The sequence below is a fragment of the Cheilinus undulatus genome, linkage group 18, assembly GCF_018320785.1.
Source record: "Cheilinus undulatus linkage group 18, ASM1832078v1, whole genome shotgun sequence".
NCBI classification, from domain to species: domain Eukaryota; kingdom Metazoa; phylum Chordata; class Actinopteri; order Labriformes; family Labridae; genus Cheilinus; species Cheilinus undulatus.
This window is the reverse complement of record NC_054882.1, coordinates 34,354,053-34,377,983: the sequence shown is the minus strand read 5'-3', so window position 1 is coordinate 34,377,983 and position 23,931 is coordinate 34,354,053. Positions and strand designations below refer to the sequence as shown.

At 39.1% G+C, this 23,931-nt stretch overlaps 1 protein-coding gene across 1 annotated transcript; it reads right to left on the bottom strand.

Annotated features, from left to right (window-relative positions):
• Positions 1 to 524: 524 nt before the first annotated feature.
• On the bottom strand, positions 525 to 6,431 carry bend3 (BEN domain containing 3). Its single transcript, XM_041812116.1, has 4 exons — positions 6,301 to 6,431; positions 5,289 to 5,343; positions 3,082 to 3,260; positions 525 to 2,987 (listed from the first exon to the last, which is right to left on the bottom strand). The coding sequence occupies exons 2-4, from the start codon at positions 5,338 to 5,340 to the stop codon at positions 756 to 758; spliced, it is 2,463 nt and encodes an 820-aa protein (XP_041668050.1). The 5' UTR covers positions 5,341 to 5,343; positions 6,301 to 6,431; the 3' UTR covers positions 525 to 755.
• Positions 6,432 to 23,931: the final 17,500 nt, after the last annotated feature.

Here is a 23,931-nt window from a genome sequence, read left to right as displayed (position 1 = left end):
AAGGACCCATCACTGACTCCTCAACGAGTACTTCATTCTAATTATCAAAATATGTCCAACCACTCACCAGTATTTGACAAAAGGGGTTGTGTTTGGACCTTGGAACAAAACGTGACTTAACAAGAGACAGGACAAAGCAGACATGCTTAAAAGCACATCATTACAGAAGCCCCAAGCAGACAAACACTACCCCATATCTTATAATGGCATGCAATTGTTTTCTTTTTTCATGAGTCTCAAATTTACTTGTTACCATGGGAATACAAGCTTTGTTACCCCAAGTTAACAAGATAAATAAGTTTAGATATTGAGAGAAAAAAAATGCTAAATTTACTTGTCATTGCAAAACAAAGTCAAACTAAAAAAGCACTTGGAGAGTGCAGACCTCCGCCATTAGCCCTATCTCTTAATAGTAAAGAATCCTTAAAACATTCCTGGATCCAGACGGTGATCCGGATCACTCCCAAAATCTATTCAGTTCTTTCTTCCTTATGCCATTTCTGACATTTCCTGAAAATTTCATCAAAATCCGTCCATAACTTTTTGAGTTATGTTGCTAACAAACTAACAAACCCTGCAGATCACATCACCTCCTTGGCAGAGGTGATAAAGTGGGTGTATGTCTGCTTAGGGCTTTCATACATCATGAGCCCCTTGCCTGTTTTTCTTGATGCCACACATTCATAAACACCTCTGTGGCCCACCTTTGGGTCCCAACCCACCAGCTGAGAACCACTGGGCTAAGTGAACAGTAACTAGGACACAGTGCTCGACCTCTTGGCCTTCTTAAGAATGTCACACTTCTTGCGATTGGGACGCCGGCATCGCTCATCGATGCTCGGCACACACTCATAGTGCCACACCTCCTCCATCTTATCCACAGGATACACTGCTTCCACATAGTGACGGATCAATCTCAGGCGAACGGGGTCGAGCTGCTTCTTGTTGCAGGCTCCTGAGTGGTTGTACTGCAGCCGCAGGTTCTCCTGGGTGAAGAGCTCGGGGAAAAGGCGCACCAGCAGGCGGGCAGCAAAGTTCCCAACAGAAAGACTCTGCTGAATGATTTCCCGTACCTCCGTGTCTGAAAGCAGGTAGATATGAGGTACGGGGAAGTCAGGTTTGGACACAGTCAGCTCATCCAGGGGTATTTTGCAAAAGTCTTTGCTACTTCTTTCTGGAGGTAAAGAGGGAATTTCTGAATCCTCCCTCATGCCATCTGCATTGAGCTGATTTAGCTGGCTGATAAAGTCCTGCTCCGACTCCTGACCATACGTTTTACGTTGCTGCAGGTAGGATCTTCTCTGCTCCGTGTCCCGTCTTCTGCATCTCTCATCAAGTTTGCCCACGAACTCCAACATCCACACTCTGTCATTCTTAGCTCGAGGATAAACTAACTGCACATAATGACGTATCAGATTGACACGGACAGGGTCGAGCTGCTTTTTACCAAGAGAACCACTGCAGTTGTACTGCTTCCGTGTGTTCTCATGGGTGAAGAGCTCAGGAAACATGAGCACCAGCAGTCGGGAGGCAAAGTTCCCAATGGACAGGCTACATTCATAGTTGTTCTTCAGCTGCTCCCTGGATAAGAGGCACTCCTGGGGGACAGTGAAGTCAGGAAGAGGAATCTCAAGATTGTCAAAATCCACTGGAGTGAGAAGTGACTTTTTTGACTTGCGACTGGGCCTCTCATGGTCACCTGCCTCAGGTACTTTAATAATAGAAACATCTTCAGGAAAGCTGGCCAGGTCATAGCTCTCATCGTTGATATTATCAGGATCACTTCCATTGCCGTTACTGTGAGGACCCTCGAGTGCATCCTCCATGTGCTGAATGCACACCTGAAGCCAGCTATCCTCAGGCACATCAGGAAAATTAGCTTCCATATACTTTCTTATAATGTCCATCTTGTCAGAGTCCAGAATAAGCTGCCCCACACTGCTAAAACTGCCAGAGCCTTCAGGCAATTTCCCCTCCTCAAAAACCTCAGGGAAAAGACGGTGCATTAGAAAAATAACAAAATCCTCTGGGGAGGAGAACTCATCCAGCTCCTCTGTGGCTTGTGTATCAAAAGTGAGGTCTGACACAGCCAGGCTGCCCTGCTGGTTATCTAAAGGGAGATGCTCTTCCTGGCCCTGCTCATTAATGAAACAGTAGGTTTGAGGATGCTCAGTCTTTACCCCAGCACCTGTGATTGTCTGCTTCCTTAGCAGTCGAGCACTCTCCATGTCCCTCTGAGCCCAGAAGCGATTAAATAAGTCATTTATCTGAAGGAGGCATTCTTCCTGCCACACGCTGTTGTTCTTCACGGAGGGGTAGCATACCTCCACATAGTTACGGATCAGCTGCAGATGCAGAGACTCGAGTGTCCTCTTGCTTGCCATGCATTCGTGAGAACACTCCCTGGCTTTGAAAAGCTCTGGGAAGAGATGCACCAGCAGCCGACACCCAAGCTCTCCAGCGCTGGACGTCTGCTCCATCAGCTGATTCAATTCCTCACTTGTTAGCAGATATTCAGGCGGCGGCTGGAACTCTGTTACCATCTCAGCTGGTTTGATCTGCTTCTTTATTCGCATGACCTCAAGGGTTAGCAAATCCACTTTGCTATGCAGCTGGGTCATGCTTGAATTGAGGGTATTGAGAATGAGAAACATTTTCTCAATAAGTGGATAAAGGGTAGAGTCTGTGGAGGAAGCTTGGCTTAAAGAATCTGTGGTGCCAAAGGTCTCTAATGGGCTGTTTTCCTCTGAACTTTGGAGCTTGGATGAGAAGATGCTGCTGAAGTTGATTGGATTCCCTGCACCATGACTGGCTTGCTGATCCAGACTTGGCGTGTTTCTCTTCTCAGAGATCCTGTGAGAGATGCTGAAGAGAGGCTTTCTGTAGGAGACTCTGGATTTCTGCTGGGCTCGTTCCCTCTTCTCTCCAGTCGTGGTTAAGCATAGAGGCTCCAGTCTGCTGCTTTCATCTATCAAGTGCCGCCTCATCTAGACAGAGTTAAAAACATGTCAAACAAATGCATTCTCTAAATCACACCTTAACCTTAGTTGCCCTTATTGTGTACACTAATGTTGAGCTCACCTCACAAGAGACTCTGACTCTCTTGCTGCTAGTGGACTGGGTTGTGTTTGGGCCCATGTCTGCAGACGATCGTTTACAAGCGCCAATGGCTCCAGGAGATTCTCCTCCATGTCCTTCTGGTGGCTTGCATATGGCAAAGTCATCCATTTCCTCCTTATAGTCCTGGACATGCTTGTACTCTGCCAATTGTATAAACATTTTCAGAGTTTAATTCTTTGATTTCAAGCTTGCATTTCAAAATGCACATGAAGGTAACAGTGCTGAGAAAAGCCTGTCTCTGTAGATAAACTGTCCTGTTGCACCAGCTGTAAGTAGGTTCTGTCTTAGGTTACACTACGAAGTTCATACTTAACCCTTCACACCAGAAAGACATAAAGCTTGTCTTAGTTAGAAAATCCTAATATCCAAGTTAACCAATATTGTTGCAGATATGATGTTTTCACCTCATTCTACCAATCAGTAAAAACATTTCAATGCAATGTTTATTAAAGTGATGCTGTCACATTAATGGCTGAACGTTTGTTTATCGCCATTACTGCACAAGAAGTAACAAAGGTGTATGTAAAATAAATCAAAGCTTTATAGTTAGGTGATTAAAGCCTACAACCAAACCTAAAGTCAGTGTCAAATAACAGGAGTGATATCAAGTGGGGAAATTGTCAGGAAAATAGAGATAATTTAATGGTTCGTTACTGCCGGGCGGTTTAGCACAAGGCCCAAGAAAGTCATCATAGATCTCTGAGGGATGTTATCAATCACAGAGATCACACTGCTGACACCAAGCAGCCAGCAAAACCCTCAGCTCCCCCTCATCATCCAAGTCAACCCATTTTTCAGACACTATTACCATGGCAACCATATTTAGTGGGGATGCTGAGTAAGCATCCACACTATTGATACTTAATGGGGATGCTGAGTAAGCATCCGCACTATTGATATTTAGTGGGGATGCTGAGTAAGCATCCGCACTATTGATATTCGCGTTGGCCATTTTGTTTATTATTATTATTCCTCCGGGCCGGCTATCTCCTCCTTCATACTTTGTTGTATCGATACCATTTCAAATTTAAAAAATTCAGTTTCTCAGTCATTCAACTGCTATATCTTTTCTCATTTCTAATTCTGAACATTCATCTGAACAATATTATAAAACAATGTGCTTAAGTGTAAATCTTGAGACAAAATTCTAAATGGCTCTCTTTTTACTTTTTTTTTTTTTTACATTTTTCACTAATCAGGTATTGCACTCTTCAGCTTTTATGCAATTTTCAACCATTTTAATGCTTTTTAGCTGTTTTATACCTTTTAGCTAAGTGGAACTATTTGTAAACGAGAGGGACCTGGATGCAGCTAAGGACCTCCACTTCATACCAGATTTCAGAAATTATGTGGTGGACTTGGCTATATTAATATGGCAGCGACACACGGAGAGAAAACAACGAAGAAGACATTCAGTTCAAGTGACTTCTAGTATCAGAAGACGAGATATGGCTGCGATTTTACAACTTCCGGTGTGAAGTGGAGGTCCTCGGCTGCATCCAGGTACTCTTGGGGCTTTTCATGTGGTTATGCACAGCCTGACATCACAATTGCAAATTAGATTGATTACAAAGCACCAGTAATAACTTTAGCCATTGTTGGCTATCTCAGCAGGTGCAATACCTTCAATACTTGAGCCACAACTGTCCTTAATCAGAACTCACTGTCAAGCTTAGGCCAGTGGTTTCAAACTTATTTGCCCAGGAAACATCAAAGGTTAAGCCAGATTCTGAAGGCATATTCACATCCATGCAAAATTAATAGCCTATTTAACACGTGTTAGTATCTGTAATATTATGTATTTGTGGTAATGCTTTGCAAATTCCAACAACACACCTAGACTTGCCTCAAGCACACCAGTGTGCCATTTGGGCTATGTTTGAACTCAAGCAGAGCTGGTGCAAGCCATAGCAGGATATGCTACCATACTTGTTTCTTTTTTTAATCTAAGTTGGGGTGTTTCGAAGATGCAGTATCCTGCAAATAATCAGAGAAACCAAAACCTTTGAAACAGTTGACTGTCAGGTTAAAAATCCAACATTGCTGTTTTAACCAGGTCTAATAATGTCCCCGTGTTCAAACACTGTTCCCCCCCTCCCAGTTTCAACATAACGTAAATGTCTGTTTTTGCTGTTCATAATTCACAGACATTATTTACAAAAGTTTACCTTTCTCAAGCATCGCTTCATATGAAACTGCTCCATGCTCAGAGGAACTCATAGCCTAGAAAAATAAACACATAAATCATAGATCATTACTTATGAATCATGCTCTTAGTAAACATTAGGGAGTAAATAAACATTGGCTATGGATCTTAGGGATTTCAGGCTCTTATTACAGAAGACAATACATAAAGCGAAATCAGGGGGTCCCTGGGGACTTGTGATGAAGGTTTTTCCATCTTGACATCTAGAGTTCAAATATTTCACACAGCAGAATGCACACAATTGATCAACTGATGGTATTCCTAAGGCAAGACATATCTAGAATATATACTAAAAACCATCAGAAAAAACACACAGTATGATTTGAATTGCTGAATTGCTACAGCTGATCAACAATGATTTTATTACAATGTGCACAATGCATCTTTAACATATTATGGATAGTTAGGCTTCGTTGGCATTTAAGGCGTTTAAGCACATTTATAACTACTAGTTATGAGATAGTTGTGGTGGCTTGAATGCTACCGTTATGATCAGCAGCATGTGATCTGCTGCAGGCAAACACATTAACTGGTTTGCTGCTTGAGCTTGCGTGCAGCCAAGAAGGTAAAACCCCATAAAAATGCCAAGTCATCTTCTCTTAAAAACACAGAGTAGATATATTTGGCTAGAGGCTCTTGTGTGCATGCCACCGTACATTGAGTTGCCTCCCAGCTCTCCTCCAGCTCTTAATAAGCAGCTACTTCCTCATTCTTCCGCCCATGAACCTTTGAACCAAAACACAAGACAAACCAGCTGCGCGAGCGCAACTCTTCACGAAGCCCCGACACGGGACTGTCTTCATAAAAGCCACACGGGTCGTATTAAATATAAATGCACAGCACTGCGTTAGTAAAGCAACATTTTGTTAGTAAATTTTAATGACGCGGCAATGTTTGCGTGGACGAGTCCCCCCTCCTGCCCGGACTCTTGTTAGATTAACGGTAAACGCGCGTGACCGGCGGTTTGAGCTCACCTTTACGAGTCCATGCAATCCTTTGGGGCTGTTAACGACGTGTGGGACATGTCTGCTCACTGTCACGGAGCTCTATTTGCAGGTTGCTCGGGTTCTTGTTGTTGATATTTTTTTCTCGCTCGGCTTCTCTGCTTTCTCGCGTGACGTGACGGCGCGCGCGCCTGCTGTGTCACTTCCGCACAGCTGTGGACAGAGAGGGAAAAACAAACCGGAGTCAAAACGGAGCAACGCTGCTGCTCGGTGTAAACTCAGACGTAGTATGCTAAATAGCATTTGTCAGTTGGATAAGCATGACATGAGTGACAGACGACACACAGCTGCTGTTTCGTTCCGCTTTGCTTCTTTATTGCCTTATTTTTAAATACATTTTTCCAGTCCTTTCGCACCTTTACTGCTGTTACCCTAAAATAGGGGTGTCAAACTCGAGGCCCGGGGGCCAAATCCGGCCCATGGCAGGTTATACACGGCCCGCAAGATCATACCATATTTTAATTATAACTGGCCTTTCTTCGGGCCACTAGTAGGTCTGCAGCTATCCTGCAATATAAAAATGTGAAGTTAACCCTCATAATTTGGAATATCATGGTTAAATTACGAAAATGTGAGAAATGAATGGTAAAAACAATGAGATAAAAAGTCAGAACTGTGGGAAAAAAAAAATGGAAACGGTTTACATTTAATATTTTCAATGTTACGTCTCACAGTTATGGTTTAAAGTCATTACTTTGACTTTTTATGTCATATTTTGACCTTTTTAAATAAAGTTTTTTTTTTGTCAACAAATTTTGACTTTAAATTCCGTATTTTGACATTAAGCGCTCACAAATTACAATTTTATCTCATTTTAAGTTTTCAAACTCAGGATTTTTAATTTTATCTCATTATTTTGACCTTTAAAACTCACAATTTTGACTATTCTCTCATATTTTGATCTTTTAAGGTCATGATTTCTAATTTATCTCAAATTATTACCCTTAAATATCATGATTTAGCCTATGTATCTTATATTTTTACCTTTTAATTTTTTTGTTTTGACTTTTTGAACCAAAGGTTTATTTTTTTTAAATCTAAGATTTTGAACCTTTTAATTTTTCCTTTTGATTTTTTCACTCTCAACATCATTTATCATCAGTGATAAGTTTTTCCCCATGATTTGTTACTGATGAAAATAAGGTTGACAGTTCATGATAAAATTTTGACCCTGTTTGGCTGTCAGGTAAGACCTTTATTTAAAATCTGGGCCCCTGCTGTGATTGAGTTTGACACTCCTGCCCTAAAACATGGGGTCCCATACTTTGACCCCTATAACATTAGCCTCTTGCATGGACCCCTTCTAGCAACTTTTCCACAATTTCTTTTACTCTATGACAGAAAATATAAACAAATGAAAGTAACCTACAAATTCTTACTAAAGGTATGTTTTATTTTTCTTTCTTTTTTTCTCAGCAGTTAGGCCAATGTTCTTGATATTTATTCCACCCAAAGTCTTTTGTAAATAGGCTTAGGATTTGTGTCCTGACAATAACCAACAGCAAAGGTAACAAATAACTTATTTTGTAACGTGTTATTAGTATTTTGCTATTCATTTATTATATTTAATCTATTATTTGGGTTTTTCCTTTATTATAATAAAAGAACACATACCGGTACAGTTTATTATGCAGTAACAAACATTATAAAAGACATATCAAAATGATTTTTTTCAACAAACCACCCCCACTTTAAAAATCACTGCCCTAAAATACACCAGCAGGTTGCTTAAACATGCAACCTAGTAAATTCTAAAGAAGGCTGCACATGTCCATCTTAATATTACTTTTTTTATGTCTGTAAAAGTGAGAACTTGAGTGTTTTTGGTAGTCCTCAAACCAACACTGCTCATGGAAGGGAATTCTTGAAAAAAAGCTAAATGTGGTAATAAACCCCCTTTATAACTTGAATTAAAACACATTTTCTGTGATTGGATTCAGATAGAACTTGACCATATTTATATGTAGCCTAGCTCTCCACTATCCACACAGAGATGCAACTGCAATCTGATTGCAGTGTTTCCTGCTCACATCCTCTTCGTCTTCTTACCATGGGCTACTTCTTCTTTTGTAACTTGATTGTATCTAAAACCTGTCATCACAAACAGTATATGGAACACATTAATCACACAGTAAGAGTTGTTTTTTGGTTAATAGAAGAAATGAAGCCCCTGTAAACACCATTTTCTTTGACAATATGCTTTAATGATCTAAGATGCTGCTTTAAATTTGATAAAGGTTGCCATGCACACAGTAAAGCCACAACAGCACATGGTGTTGCACAGTTTAGCAGCAAATCATGTAGATAAAAACTTAATAGGGCAGAGGAAACTGTCAGAGGCGACAGAATGAACTTTTTAGATTCAGCCTTCATGTCTAATATGTGGTTATAAGAAAAGGTAAAGACTTAATCTGTATGCTTGAATGTCAATTTAGACATTATTACCACTTTATTCAGCTAAATGTGGAGGGACCAAAAGGCACAGTGTACCAGCGGCAGTGCTCTGGTGTCACTCTTAATCCTGCAGCAGTTATTTCTTTAGATCATATCCTTCAAATTAAGGATGAACCATTGCATCTGTTCAACCCTGGTATCAGACATCGGTCATCAGCAAATAATGGCATGAACAGATATCAGTAGCCAATGTCTTTCTGTAGTGCAAAATCATTTTAATGGTAGCATATGCTGACTTATTTGCTGAATCATATTAGTGATGTTTTACTTGGCTGAGCTAGTACCCTATTGGACAAACTCTGATCTGTTTTCATGGTCAGATATGAGAGAAATGTTGTCATGTAGACGTAATGAATAATCATAGGTGTTGGTATCAGTCAATGGCTAATTTGTTGTCTTTAAAGCCAGTATCAGAACCGACCCTAATTTTCAGAATTGGTGCATTACTCTAGATGCATATGTCTGATTTGGGTCACTGTTTTGTATACTTTCTTCATGCTTGGGATACTAAACAACAAACATGAATATGAGACTAGGTTTTCAACTGCAGTTGTGGTTTACAACAACTATAAATTAACATTTACACTCTTGAAACACAATCAATCGCATTTTCCCCACATAAGTATCTGTAAAAACTATTTTGATAGTAAACCAAATAGCCTTCTTTTTTCATTATATCTCCAGTGACTGAATTGTTTGGTAAGGCAAAAACAGAAATAGGAAAGATCATTACTTCCCCACAATACCTATTGACACAGAACCATAAAGGCTCTCATTATATGGGCAACATCGCCCCCCAGTGGAAAGAAGCTGCATCAACATGAGAATGAGCTCAGATCAAATGAGCTGCACCACGCAACCATGGGTTGTCTGACAATGATATTAACACAAAATATTCTTGAAAACACACATTAGAACACTGCAAGAAAGGAAGCAAACCAACAAACAAAATGGATAGACTGCAAATCTCCGAATACTGCAAGGTGGCAAAGGTTTATTTTGAATATTAAGTGCGGTACTGAGTGCATAATAAAAGATTGTATGATATCTTGTATGACTGTCAGATCTTAGTAACTGGATGTTGGTGATGCTTTGTTGTACAGAGCTGTGGACTGTAGACACTGTCTCTGATTTATGGATTTAAATTGATCAATAATATTTAATATCTCTTTGTGTAACATTGCTATTTGACTTTGATTTGTTTTATTAGTTGTGCCGGTATTCGGTTTTGGGTTAGTGTATTTTTCTTAATGTTTTTGATGACATTACTCACAGGGAAGTGCAAATGGTAAATAGGACTGAGTTAGATAGGAATAAGATTGTTTTCTGACTACTCAAAACACTCTTTTTATTTCATGTAAATCCATAAAACATACTTACTCAGAGATAACAATTTGGGGCTCAGTCTCTTGTCCAAAAACACATTGACATGTGTCTGCAGGGGCCGGGGATCAAACCTCCAGCCTTTTGTTTGAGAGACATCCGAAGCAACCTGATCCACTGCCATCGTTTGCCAGGGTTTGATCCTGAGCTTTTACAGTCACCTTTTGATGTGTCTTTGGGGAGACACACCACAAATTTACTCCAAGTTTTACATCATGTGAATGTTTATGAATGGGATAACTGTGATTAGTTAAAGGGGACATATTTTAACCTTTTAAGACAAGTTTATATTGGTTGCAGAAGTCCCCAAAACATCCCTGTGAAGTTTGTTGCTGAAAAAACACTCCAGTACTAGATTTTAGTATGTCTAAAATCCCTTCTGTTTCAGCCCTGCTCAGAACAAGCTGTTTCTGTGTCTGTGCCTTTAAATGTTACTGAGCTATCTGACTCCGCCCCCCAACCACGCCCCTTTCAGGAAATGAATGTGGCTCTCTTGATCCTCTTCTCAGCTGGTAGCTGAGGAGAAAAACAGGAGAGGAGGGCGGAACTCTCTTCCAATTGGGGATGGCCAACCAAACCTGGGGGCGGTGCTAACTCCCCACATGACATAATGAGGGGAAAATCTGAGATCTGCTTGTTTTAGCACCCTTAAATGCTGATGGCCACTTCACATAGCATCCTTTGCCATCAGGGTGTGAATGAATTTGAGCACTTAATAGGGGCGGAGCCAGGAGAGTTACATATTTGGTTGCTTTGTAGAATTTAGCATTGTCTGGAGACATGCTCCCAAGAAATTCAGTATGTAAATGATCTCAAAGTGTTCTAATCCTATTGAAACCAACACAGTGGCAGTCAATATTTTCCACTTCTGCCTCCCAAAAAGGGGAGGAGATATTTATTTTAAAGTTACATAGCAAAGTTAGGGGGATTAAGTGTAAGAACTGATGCTTGAAGAAGAACATAAAAGGCAAGATGTGTGGTCCCAGATATAAATTATTTTAGTGATGCACGATATTATCCATATATATTAGCTTAAAAGCCTTTAGAAAGCTACTCAAAGGCGGTTTTTAGTTGTCAAACAACTATGAAAGGACTACAAAAGCTTGATTCTATGTGTGATCTCCTTAAAACAAGCCTTAAGACACTGAAATAAATTTTTATTGTTCTCAGGTTAACACACTTCCTGACACTTTTACTCAACACCATTAAATCGTTGACTCTTGCAGTAGTAAATTTACATGAGTATGTGGATGTGTGTGTGTCAACTTTGGAGCTTGTTGCAGCTGAGAGATTATTATGAGAACATACAGAGCTACACCATATTGTTGCCATTGGAAGTAATTTTGATGTTTAAGGAGCAGCAGCCATTTAGCAGAGCTGGTAACCTGTAAACTGATTTCCACCGATGAACAGAAATTTCAGTAAGAAATGAACCAAAGACCCCACAGTGCCATAATACCGTCTTAATTATTTGCTATTTCATGCCCACACTGGCACCCAATGTTCTGTTCCCCTCCACAAATATGTCGATACAGAGATGATATAACAAGACAACGTGTGGCTGCTGTGCTTCTCATTATTCGACTAATGAGCTGTCTCCATGGCAGTCTGATCTGTCAGCCAATGAAGCGAGCAGGCCCGGTGCAGGGGGAAGCACGGCCCCGGGGTCAGCCAGGCGACGGCTTGAGACGAGGGGGCCGGCGTGCGGCACTTAACACCGGGAAGAGCTCGTTAAAGTGTCATTTTTGGCCAATATGCTCGTCTGTGTCGCTGAGGCCAATCAGCCATACTGTTCCCATCGCAGGAGAATGACTTTCATCCATCAGCGTCAGCTATATGATGATATTAGCAGGTGTTTACTGAGAGGCCATTCACAGGAAGACAAATGGAGGCTCTAATATCACTCCACACTCTATTCACTCAGTCGTTTTACTTACCGGCTCAGTCCTAATAAGGTCACAGGGCGTGCTTGGAATCTATCCCAGCATGCATTTGGAAGGTAGGCAGAGAAACCCCAAGCATCAGTTTCTCACAGAAAACCGCACACACTAAAATGGATCTGTGTGTCTTTGCACTGTGGTAACATGGAGTAGATCATACATGTAAACACTGAGATCAGCGAGGTTGCTGTTGGTCGTTTGGACGCCCCAAACAGGGACCAATATGAGGCCCGTTCCCATTCAGCTGAAGGGCTTCATAGCAAGTGGACAAATATATTTTGAAGCATCTCTTTTCTGGGAACAAATCCAGACAACTACAGAAATATAGATACCCCGCAGTACTTCATCACCTTCATAACAGAAAAATCACCACTTTGGTGGAACTTAAATAAGAAATATATGATAACTGTTGGTATAAAATCTGTCCTTCTATCACAAATCATACATTTTTACTTGCTGCATGCCATTTCATCTCACAATAGTAGACATTTTGGGACTTTTTGTATTCACAAGTTCTGTCCTCAGTTCTGAAGTATCTGAATTCATTTCTATGCTACTTTCTTTACATTAAAAAAAACACATCTTAAGTGCATATTTGGTAAAATATGTGACCTTTAATACTTTAAATCTACAGATAAATGAACAAATGGATCTAAATACACACATGCATAGATATACCAATATATATATACACACACACATTTAAATTAACATATACACAAGGGGGTCACAGAGTAGCTATGTAAACACATTACAAAGTAATCACTAAGTAATTCCAAAGTCTATGCAAATGACATTTGTGTTCATAAATATGAATTTTGAAGAAAATTTTTAAACATTTATAGAAGCTGCCCATCTAGAGTTGACCTAGTGTTAAGTTCATTGACCAGGCCATGTCAAGTGTAAAAGGTGGCCAGCAATCAGGGTGGCCAGCAAGCAAGGGCAAGGTCAGAATATGAACCAAATTGGGGCAGGAGACTATGGGGACCCTTCACTGGAGGGGAGACGATCAAAATAGTTGAGCAGTGAACGCCAGTGAGAGCAGAATCTACCTGAACAACCTCGTTGACTGAACTTGTTTTCTCCAGTTCAGAAGGAATACAATATAATGCAGCCAAGCTTTGGAGGAAGTAGAATCAAAAGTAGAATCTTTCTTTGAGAAATCAAGGAGGTGAAAGCGATAACATTGTCCTGAGTGGATGTATGAGGTCATCAGGAGACACTAAAAATAGCCATTAGCTAACTAGCGTTAACATCAGCTGACAATGTGCTGTTATTTCTGGTCCAGTATAACAGATTATAAAGTAAAAGACATCTCATTTAAAAAAAATCACATAGTCCATGTTAGGGCTTGGCATTTAATCGCAAATTAGATTAAATCGCAATATGGCCTGCCGCAATTTTCAAATCGCAGAAGGCGCAATATTTCTTTAACCTGAAATTTGTGTCTAAATACCAGGTTAGAATTTTTTTTGCTGCAGAGATGTAATGCATAACATGCATCATTCTAATGCCATATTTTTAGAATAGTGTACAAAAAATCAAATTTTCTTCATTTTTGTATTTTTTTCTTATTAAGTATGAGAAATATATAAAAAATGTCATTCCCTCAAATACAACAGTTCATATCAATTTTGCAAAATGCATAAAATAAATCATCACCTTTCAATATTTTCAAAAAGTTGTTCTGCCTAGTTTAATTGAATATTGTGTCGTTTTATAGTAAAGAATGAATTATTGCTTGTTTTTGTTGTAAACAGATCAGACATCTGTAGTATTTAAGACAATTTTACCAAGTTTCTTTTAGATTGGGAGTTATGCTTTCACACTGTCCAGTATATTTGTCTTAATTCTTTCACTGAGGCCAAGCTCATAAAATAATCAATTATTTATAAAGGTTAGCCAAATGATGGGGTATTTTCTCTTCTTTCGAAGGGGAAAGAGCTTTACAGCTGTCTAACCTAGTACCAGTAAATAAAGAGGGCAAGGACTGACAAAGGGGTCACTTAAGATCAAGTCTAAGACGCGAATACAAAATGATTCTGAATGACTCAAACTCATTAATCATCTCTACCATTAAAACTTTCCATGAAGTCCTGTTTCTTAAAGTACAAACACACGGAGGCCATTCGATTTGGAATCAAAACAGCATTATTGTGATGGACTTCATACAGGTATTACTTAGGATCTCAGCTGTCTTTCTAGGTGACTTAGCAGGAGCATGTATGAATCCATCATCTGCATAGAGCTGAAAGGCAGCCTGAGGACAAGTTTTAGATAAATAATTTATAAACAGACTAAAAAGCAAAGGGCCAAGAATTGACCCCTGGGGAATACCCATTCTGTTGTTTTGAACGAGTTGATTTTTCCTGGTCAACTTTAACCAACTGCTTTCTATTTTTGTGAGTCTGAATTTATTAATGGAGTGAATATTGGGTTGCATGGTTGAATAAATACCCACCAGACACCTCTCTCTTTTTTGTGAAATATGCAGTTATAAATGTTGGTTGTCTAATCATGAGAACCATTGATAAGAAAACACACAAAAAAAGTTAGTGAAGACTGTCAAGGCCATTTTTGTCATCGCATCATCTCAAGAACACCCTACAAATCCCACTTCCACAGAAAACACCTCCACCTGTCCTTTTGACCCACAACTGTACTTTCACTGTAAGGCAATGGTACCTCATTGAGGCATCAACCGCTCAGTGGTGGTTCTAATTTTCCTTGACAATGCTGCATAGCAAAGGTAAGGTTGAACATCTGTAAGTGTCAGTGTTCAGTGTCATTGGGCCTTATGTTCAAACCTTACTAGGGTTTCTACAAATCACATCACCAAAGAAATCACTCCAGTCCTTCTTCCTCACCCATCACTGCACTCAGCACTGGACTGGGAGGACAGTTTGGCCCTGGCATTTTTTTTTGTGCAAACCAGCCCTTTACTTCTGGCTGAACAAAACTTTATAACGCTGCCCCTTCATCCCTTTTAATAGTTCCACCAAATAATTTTCCCACACTATTACAAAGCTTAGAAGTAAATGCGTCAGATGAATAAAGTGATGTTTATTCCCCCTATTTTTAAGGTTTCTTTTGTTCTCAGAGTTGAATAGGGTGGACACACTATCATTATGCAAGTAGAACTACTTTAAAAGTAAGAAATTCTAACAAAATAACAACAAAAGATAAAATCATGCTGACTGGGTCCCACTAGGTAAATGCCATGTATGCCAAATGACCAGTCCAAGCCTGTGCAGCCGACAAATCTGCAGCAACTGTGTGATGCTGTCATATCAATATGGACCAAAATCTCTGAGGACTGTTTCCAGCACCTAGTTGAAACTCTGCCGTGAAGAATTAAGGCAGTTCTGGAGGCAAAACAGGGTCCAACCTGGTACTAGCGAGGTGTACCTAATAAAGTGGCCAGTGTGCTACTGGAGTACAGTGAACTCACTGTTATGTTCAAGAAACCAGTCAGAGATGATTTGAGCTTTGTCACATGGTGCAATATAGTGCTGGAAGTAGCCGTCAGAAGATGAGATCACTGTGGTCATAAAAGGATGGACGTGGTCAGCAACAATACTCAGGTAGGCTGTGGTGGTTAAAAAAATGCTCAGTTGGTACTAAAAGGCCCAAAGTGTGCAGAGAAAATATCCCCAAAACCATTACACCACCAGCACATGTCTGAATCACTGATACAAGGCAGGATGGATCCATGCTTTCATGTTTACACCAAATTCTGACCCTACCATCTGAATGTCTCTGCTGAAACAGAGACTTATCAGACCAGACAATGATTTTACCATCTTCTATTGTCCAGTTTATGTGAGCCTGTGTGAACTTTAGCCTCAGTTTCCTGTTCCTAGCTGACAGGAGTGGCCCCAGTGTGATCTTCTGCTGCTGCAGCTCATCTGCTTTAAGGTTAGACGTGTTGTTTCTTTAGAGATGCTATTCTGCGTACCTTGGTTGTAACTAGGTTAGTTGAGTTATTGTTGCCTTTCCATCATCAGAACCAGGCTGCCCATTCTCCTCTGACCTCTGCTATCAACAAGGTGTTTTCATCCACACAGCTGACGCTCTCAGGATAATTTACCTTTTTCTGACTATTCTCTGTAAAGCCTAGAAAGCCTGTGTGTGAAAATCCCAGTAGATGAGCAGTTTCTGAAATACTCAGACCAGCCTGTCTGCTTCAGAGTCACTTAAATCCCGTTCCTTCCCATTCTGATTTAGTTTGAACTTCAGCAAGTTGTCTTGTCCACGTCTACATGCCTAAATACTTTGAGCTGCTGCTATGTGATTGGTTGATTAGCTATTTGTGTTGACAAGCAATTGATGCATAGTGGTGGCAGCACCATGCTGTGGGGGTGATTTTCAGCAGCAGGGACTGGGAGCCTGGTCAGTGTCGAGGGGTAGCTGGATGAAACAAAGTACAGAGATATCCTCAATGAAAGCCTGTGCTGTGGCTCTCAGGACCTCAGACTGGGCTGAAGGTTCACTTTCCAACATGACAATGACCCTCAGCACACAGCCAAGACAACACAGGAGTGGTTTCGGGAAAACTCTGTGAATGTAAATTGGCCAGTGGGTGTACTTCACATTAATCTGGAAAACCTCCCATATGAAGTGTTTGGAAGGTCAGGACTTACCAAAATAATTCTTGGAAGGTGGTTAAATGGATGTCTTTTCTGTTGCACTTATCACCGGCCAATCAGAGCGACAGGGCAAAATGAGGTAGTAGACATTCACAGCTGCAGTATCATAATATCGCCTTGCCTTGCAATACATCTAAACCCGACCTGTAACTCTCATGAACTCATGCTAAAGCAGGGCAGGAGAAGAGCAAAAACATCTCCATTAGGAAAAGCTTTCAGTGCTGTTCTTTGCTCTTCTTTAATAAAGAAATGTGGTCCAGTTCTCATGAAACTTTGCTGTACTACAATGACATCTGAGCTAATTGCTACTCCTGTGGCAGACATTACTACCAGCTTCCAATTAAACCCTGATTTACAGTGCTTAACGAATTTATTAGAACACCTGTCATATTTGTCTCAAAGACCATCCAGCATCATGATGTGCTTTAATGCAGACTCATTCATTTTCAGTGAGCTCTCCATGTTTTACCATTTTGAACAGGAATGACGAATTTCAAACTGAATTCACACAAATTTGAGCTGGCTCACTGGGGTTCTCTGAGAAGTCAGAAATTAATCAAGCATAACATTCAACCACTAAAACTAACTTTTCTCTTCAGGAACGCAAGTAAATAACTATAATTTGACATATTAATCAAGAAATAATAATGTGCTTTACTATTTTTTCATTTTTTTATAAATCAGTGAATTTGAAAATTTATGGATAACAATAATGATTATATTTTAGCATTAAAAATATCATTTGGGTTAAAGAGCTTCTACATATTGGTGTATTAACCATTGCAGAAACATAAAAAATGATTTTGGTAATTACCAATGCTGTTAATTTAGGGCAGCTGTTGCATAAACCTTGCTTTGGTCAGGGTTAGGGTGGTCTAATAAATTTGTTAAGCACTGTAACTACCGCCATTTGCTCCTCAAATTTGCTTGTTTAAATTTATTTAACCAGGAGAACCTCACTGAGATCAAGAATCTCAATTACCCTGGCCAGGAAAGGCAGCAGCACAATCAGAGTGACAGACATAGAACAGAGAAACTATTACAAACACAAATCACACAAATCAATTTCACAGAGCAAAAGTCATCAGTCAAAACATCTACAACCAGATGCATCATCCTCCAACACCTTTAATTTACTTTAAATTCTTTTTTTAAATTTAAAGAGCTCCCCTAGACACCAAATCTCCTGTACACTGTAAAACGCAACATCAGTTGAAACATTGAGTTGAATTAACTCAGTTTTTTGTAATCTGTTCTAAATACTTATTATAAACAAGTTACAAGTTACTTGTACTCCTTGGCCATAGCTTAAGCTCAATTAACTTTAATTTACTTGCTTTAAACAAATTAAGTAAATAGGAGATTAAAGTGGAGTTGTGTTTACTTAAAAATCCAAATCAGCGATTTCAACTAGTGTTAAGTAAACAGTACTCAACAATTTAAGTATTTTTGTTAGATTTGTCGTAACAAATTATTTGAGTTATGATAAATCTACAGTTTTCCCAGAATGCCTTTGGGCACTAAACCTTTATGCACTCAGTTCGCTGCTGCTGTCTTGGCCAGGACACTTTTGAAAAAGAGATTTTTAATCTCAAAGAGGCTTTCTCCTGGTTAAATAAAGGTTAAATAAAATAAATAAATAAAGTGCACCATGAGTGAAGTTGTTTTCTCATTTACATAGGGGGCGATGTTAAAATTATTAATGTCTATGTATGTTGGATGGCACACTGACACTAATAAAATTTCAACTGCTGGTTCAGCGGGTCACCAACAACCATTGTTGCAAATAGTAGCTCAAGTTAGTCCACTTAATGTGAGATGATAACTAAAAAAACTTTTACAGTGAGTACTATTTGATGTTTTAAGGTAATCAGTTGACTATGATAATTGGAGTGCTCTGAAGTTATCGGAGTTTACAGTGCACTAAAAATATTAAGTAGATGATTTAGCTTAAGTGTACAAACTTTAATTAACGTTTGAATCTCAGGTTTGAGCACCTAAAATAATTGATTTTAAACTAGGAGTGAATACTTAAATAGTTTATGTAGAACAAGTCCTGCACACTAAAAATAAACGTTTTTTTAAGTCGAGTGCAGTTTACTTGTTATTTTTGAGGTGAATTTCCATAACATTTTTAAGTAAGCTCAACTAATTTTGTTTTACAGTGATAGCAGATTCCAGGCTGTAGGAAACTCCTTTAACCGTTTCAAGATGGAATTTGGGCACAGAGAGCGAAAGTAAAATTTGTGACTGAGTCACAGAGCAGAGACAATAACTCCAGAACTTTTCACATGAATGTAATCGCACGAATATGACAGAAGCAGATTTAGAAGAGCCTGAAATATACGGATATGCCAATGCTTTTGTGTACGTGCGTTCAAAGAAGGTCACCCTACTCAACCATACAGAATACAATGATGAGTTAAGGACTTAAGACTCCATGGCACACAGTATCCAAAGATTTAATGCATTAAGAAGATGCACACATGTACAGAACATACGACAATCTGGCCAATCTGCTTCGCAAAGTTAGTAATTTTATGGGAAAAATAAAAACCCTCTGTATCCACCCTAGTGTTTGTGCATGCGTGTGCATAAATGAATCTGAGTGTAATGGAACCTATGTAATTCTCTCCACTGGACCCTGCTGTAATTACACCTCTCGTCGTCTGGGCCGGGCACACTGAGCTGTTACCCTCGCCATGTTTTGCATGTAAACTGTCTGGCCAACTTCTTACTAATGACACCCAAGACTGTAAGAAAAACTATTAGCAAACACTTCTCTTTCCTCTCTCTGCACTTCGTGCGACCATGTTGGCAGGGAGGAGAGTAAGACTTAAGTCCCCATTCTAGATTAAACATTTAACTCTACCACTGGAAAAAATGCTGTTTTCCTCTTCATGTCACAAACAAAAAAACTCATTCCATCAAATCCGGTTCTGCAGTGCCTGGTTGATTTCTACTGGGAGGGTCTAGGCAACAGTTTCATTGCTTGGGCCAGACCTCATCTCTAGAAAAAGTTCTGTTTAGTAACTATATTTGTCATTCTGGCAGTGCCCCAGCCTTCTTCCATGTTTGGTCCTTTTAACTTTCCATGTAACTTTCCTCATGTCTCCTCACGGCGAGAATAAATATTTCATGGAGAGCCTGAGGCGTTCCCTGGCACATGCTGTACCTTCGCTGTACCCAGGAAGCTCTAGCAGTGGAAAAAAAACAGAAGATGAAGTGGACCTACAGCCCTGCAACAGACAGGAGCTTGTTTTTTTGAATAGTTCACTCTGCCCCACCCTCTTCTGTTAGATATGTCATTTCCTCCTCCCTTCTGTCTCTTTCTCATCCCCTTTTCACCCTCACAGTCTCTTTCTCCACCACTGCTGGTCTGCCTAAAGGGTTTTAAAATGTTACTGATTCATGTATCTGATCAGAAGGTTCTCACTGGCATCTTAAAAAACATAAAAAAGCAGAACCATCTTATGAATAGCAAATATTTTTGAATGTTGTTTTTCAGAAGTCCATTTTGAAGCTATGAATACTTGATTTAAAGACTAGAATGGAGTAAAATCTGCTTTAAAAGGAGAAAAAAGAATGAAACTTCAAGTGCAAAATGGGGTTTTCTACAGAGTCCTTATTTCACACAAAAATTGCATACATTTAGTGGGTCTTTAGATCTGTAAGTAGGAGGGGTGTTGAGTTTGTTGCCACAGCCTTAAGCCTGGTTTACACCTCTGCATTTAGTCTATGCTATACATGCTGAAGCCATTACAACTGCACTGATGCTTTGGTGTGTCGGCAAGATTCTTATGTCATTTCCTAGCATGGGTGTGGCACAGAGGCGAAAAGGGTGCTGCACTGTTAACCCGAAAGTTGTTTGTGATCAAATAATTTAAGTAAATGTTACTTTAAAAAACTAAGGTTTTTTTTGCATTACTTAAGTCATTTCAGTGTATTCTACTATTATAATGTGACTGTAGAGTGTACTTGTTTTGAGTTGAATAAACTTAAAATTTATATTTTTTTTAACTTACACTTTGGGTTTACTTATAATATCAAATGCTTTAAGGTGTTGAATTCTGGTTAGCTGGTTGAATTCAAACTTGTCTTGGCTTGTTTGAAACAAAATTGTGCAATTTCCTTGTTAAAGCATCTAAGACAGAAGCTAAGAAGACCGGTTTCTCCCTCGCTTGGTTCTAAAAATCTTGCACCGTAAGCACAACATCCATTTTACTCAGAAACACTGAGTTGAATTAACTCAGTTTTAACCTGTTCTAAATACTTTAAATAAACAAGTTACCTGTACTTCTTTGCCATAACAGCTAAAGGGATCAATTGACTTTAGTTTATTTGATTTAAACAAATTAAGTAAAAAGGGAGTAAAATTAAGTTGTGTTTACTTAAAAATCCAACACAGCAATTTCAACTCTATTTTTACAAGCTAATAGAAGTTTTTTTTTAGTTTTGGAACCAAAACAGTACTCAAACAATGTACGTATTTTTGTTATCACTGAAATTATCTGAGTTATGACAAAGCTGCAGTTTTCCCAGAATGCCTTTGGGCACTAAACCTTTATGCACTCTGTTCGCTGCTGCTGTCTTGGCCAGGCCACTTTTGAAAAAGAGATTTTTAATCTCAAAGAGGCTTTCTCCTGGTCAAATAAAGGTTAAATAAAATAAATAAATAAAGTGCACCATGAGTGAAGTTGCTGTCTCGGTTACATAGGGGGCAACGTCAATGTAACTATTGTCAATGTGACTAACGACAATGAATGTTGGGTGACACGTTCCTGTCCTGCAAACTTAAATCTAACTAAATTTTGTTTTACAGTGTACACATTTTGAAAACAATTAGTTGACTTAATATAATTTTCCAAATTATTTTCAATTAAATCAACTTGTAGTTTAATGCAACAGACTTAAAATATTAAGTTAAATAATTATGCAAAGCAATTGACGTTGCAAGAGATTTTAAGTTAAATCAACTTGGCATTTAGTTTGTTGTACTTAAAAACTTAAGTTATATTCACTCAAGTTTACATTTTACATAACTTAAATTTTTAGGGCAACCAGTTTCCTCAGATTTTTTTAAAGTAAATTCAACTAATCCGGGCTTACAGAGTGATTACTCAGGCTGACAGTATGAGGGGGCCCTTAACAAGCCTGGAATTTTTTTTTTTTTAGTAATTAATGTCATTAATTTAATTTATATTAATTTTTCTTAATTTTACTATTTAATACTGATGAACTCTTGTTTTATGTTTCGCTTTTATACTGTGAAGCACTATGGTCAACCGTGGTTGATTTAAATGTGCTATATAAATAAGGTTGAATTGAATTGAATTGAATTAATTAGTCAAAGGCTAAGCTAAACTGAAGGAGTGAACAAACTGAACATTTTACCGTATAGAGTACAATAAAATACTGGGGAGCCCCTGCTCCTCTGATCAAAAAATGTCTGAATGATATAATCTCCCCATTGTGTGGGACAGCAGAGTCTGGAGTAGAGGAGCAAGGTAGGATGATGGAGAGGAAAGCAGGGGTGTAAAGCAAAAAGAGAATGATGGAGGAGAAGAAAGCAGGGACAGAAGTGTAAAGAAAAGGACGGCTATAGGTGGCCCTGTGTAATTGTAATTGCTTTGCCCTGCTTCCCAGTCCCACCAACACATTTCCTGCTTGTGTGTGTACAGGAAACCATGGCAACTGAACATAAGCGCACTATGTTGAAGTTGGAGCTGAAAAATATCTTAATATATTAAACTTCAGTTATTTCACAAAAGAAATGAGATACCAAAGATGTAAAGAACAGACTCAACTGAGGGAGAGGAGGACCACGAATGAGGAAATACACATCTGATATTTCTGGATGTCAAAAGGTGTATTTGACTAGTTGTATCAGCATATGCAGCCATTTTTCTCACACTACATTACATTATACCTGTAAACATTCTCAGGCCCTGGCCATCACCAGTGCTAACCAGCAGATCAGTCACAGGGCTTTCAGTCTGTGTTGTTTCAACTTTTCATTTTAAGGAGGTGCATGACATCTACATGCATAGGCCCAAGCATTGACTTCAGGGTGAGTGGATCTATGGCATAGCTTCAACATAGAAGCATAAATCAGGCTTTAGCATGCTAACATGCAACACACTAAGATATTAAAGCTACTGTAGAGAACTTTCCATGCTCAAAGCAGTACCTCATATCTCTTCACTGATTTTTTTCCTATTGGTGGTTTTGCCTAGGAGGCCTTAAGACAGGCCTAGCTAGTATATGGTCAGCCACTTCCCTCTGCAGGGGCAATGGCGTGAGGCCTGAATAATTTGACTTAGCCCAGAATATACTGTAAGATGTATATCTACTCCACAATTTCATTTCGTTTTGTTTCATTGCTGCTCTCTCTCGCTGCTTAACCACTCACTACACACCCCAGAACAAAAAACAACAGGAGAGGTGACATGTCAAAGTGTTATGACTGCATGAAAAAAACACAACTTAGAGTCATCTGAAACCCCCCCAAAATAGTATTTGAGACACTGAAGACACGTAACATAATCAATGGATCTACTGACTGATTAGCAAAAATCACATGAATTATATTTGCCCCAAAACCACCTAAAACCTTCCTCAGAACTTTAAGCATGTTGTGATATGTTGACAATTTTACAATAATTCTTTCTGGACTTTCATGTACTGTCATTTAGGTAGAAAGGAGAGTTTTGGAAAAGTGGTTATACATATAAATCCTATATAATCTTTCACAATCTCAAGTGTTTCACTCATTTTCAACCAGGGGAGAAATAACATATCTTTGAGTCTATATTTATCTAATGGGGGCATAATTGTGCATACCATGAAGAAGGACATCAATCCAGGGATCATGAGAAATTTTTATTCAAAATCTTAAAAGAAATAGGATGACTACTGTCAAAAATGTTATTGCTCATCATGTCATATTTAAAAACATTTTTGTCTGGACCAAAGAGATGGACATTTCACTTCCCAAGCCCACACCATTAGGCTTAAAACCATCATGATAACCAGGTAAATACCAACCTTTAACTTGTTCAGCACAGTTTTCCAGTTATTTAGAGAGAAGATTCCATCTCGGAACATAAAATAAATGCAGCCACATTCATATCCAAAATAAAACACTTTTTTCCTGTGGCAAGTATCAAAGAATT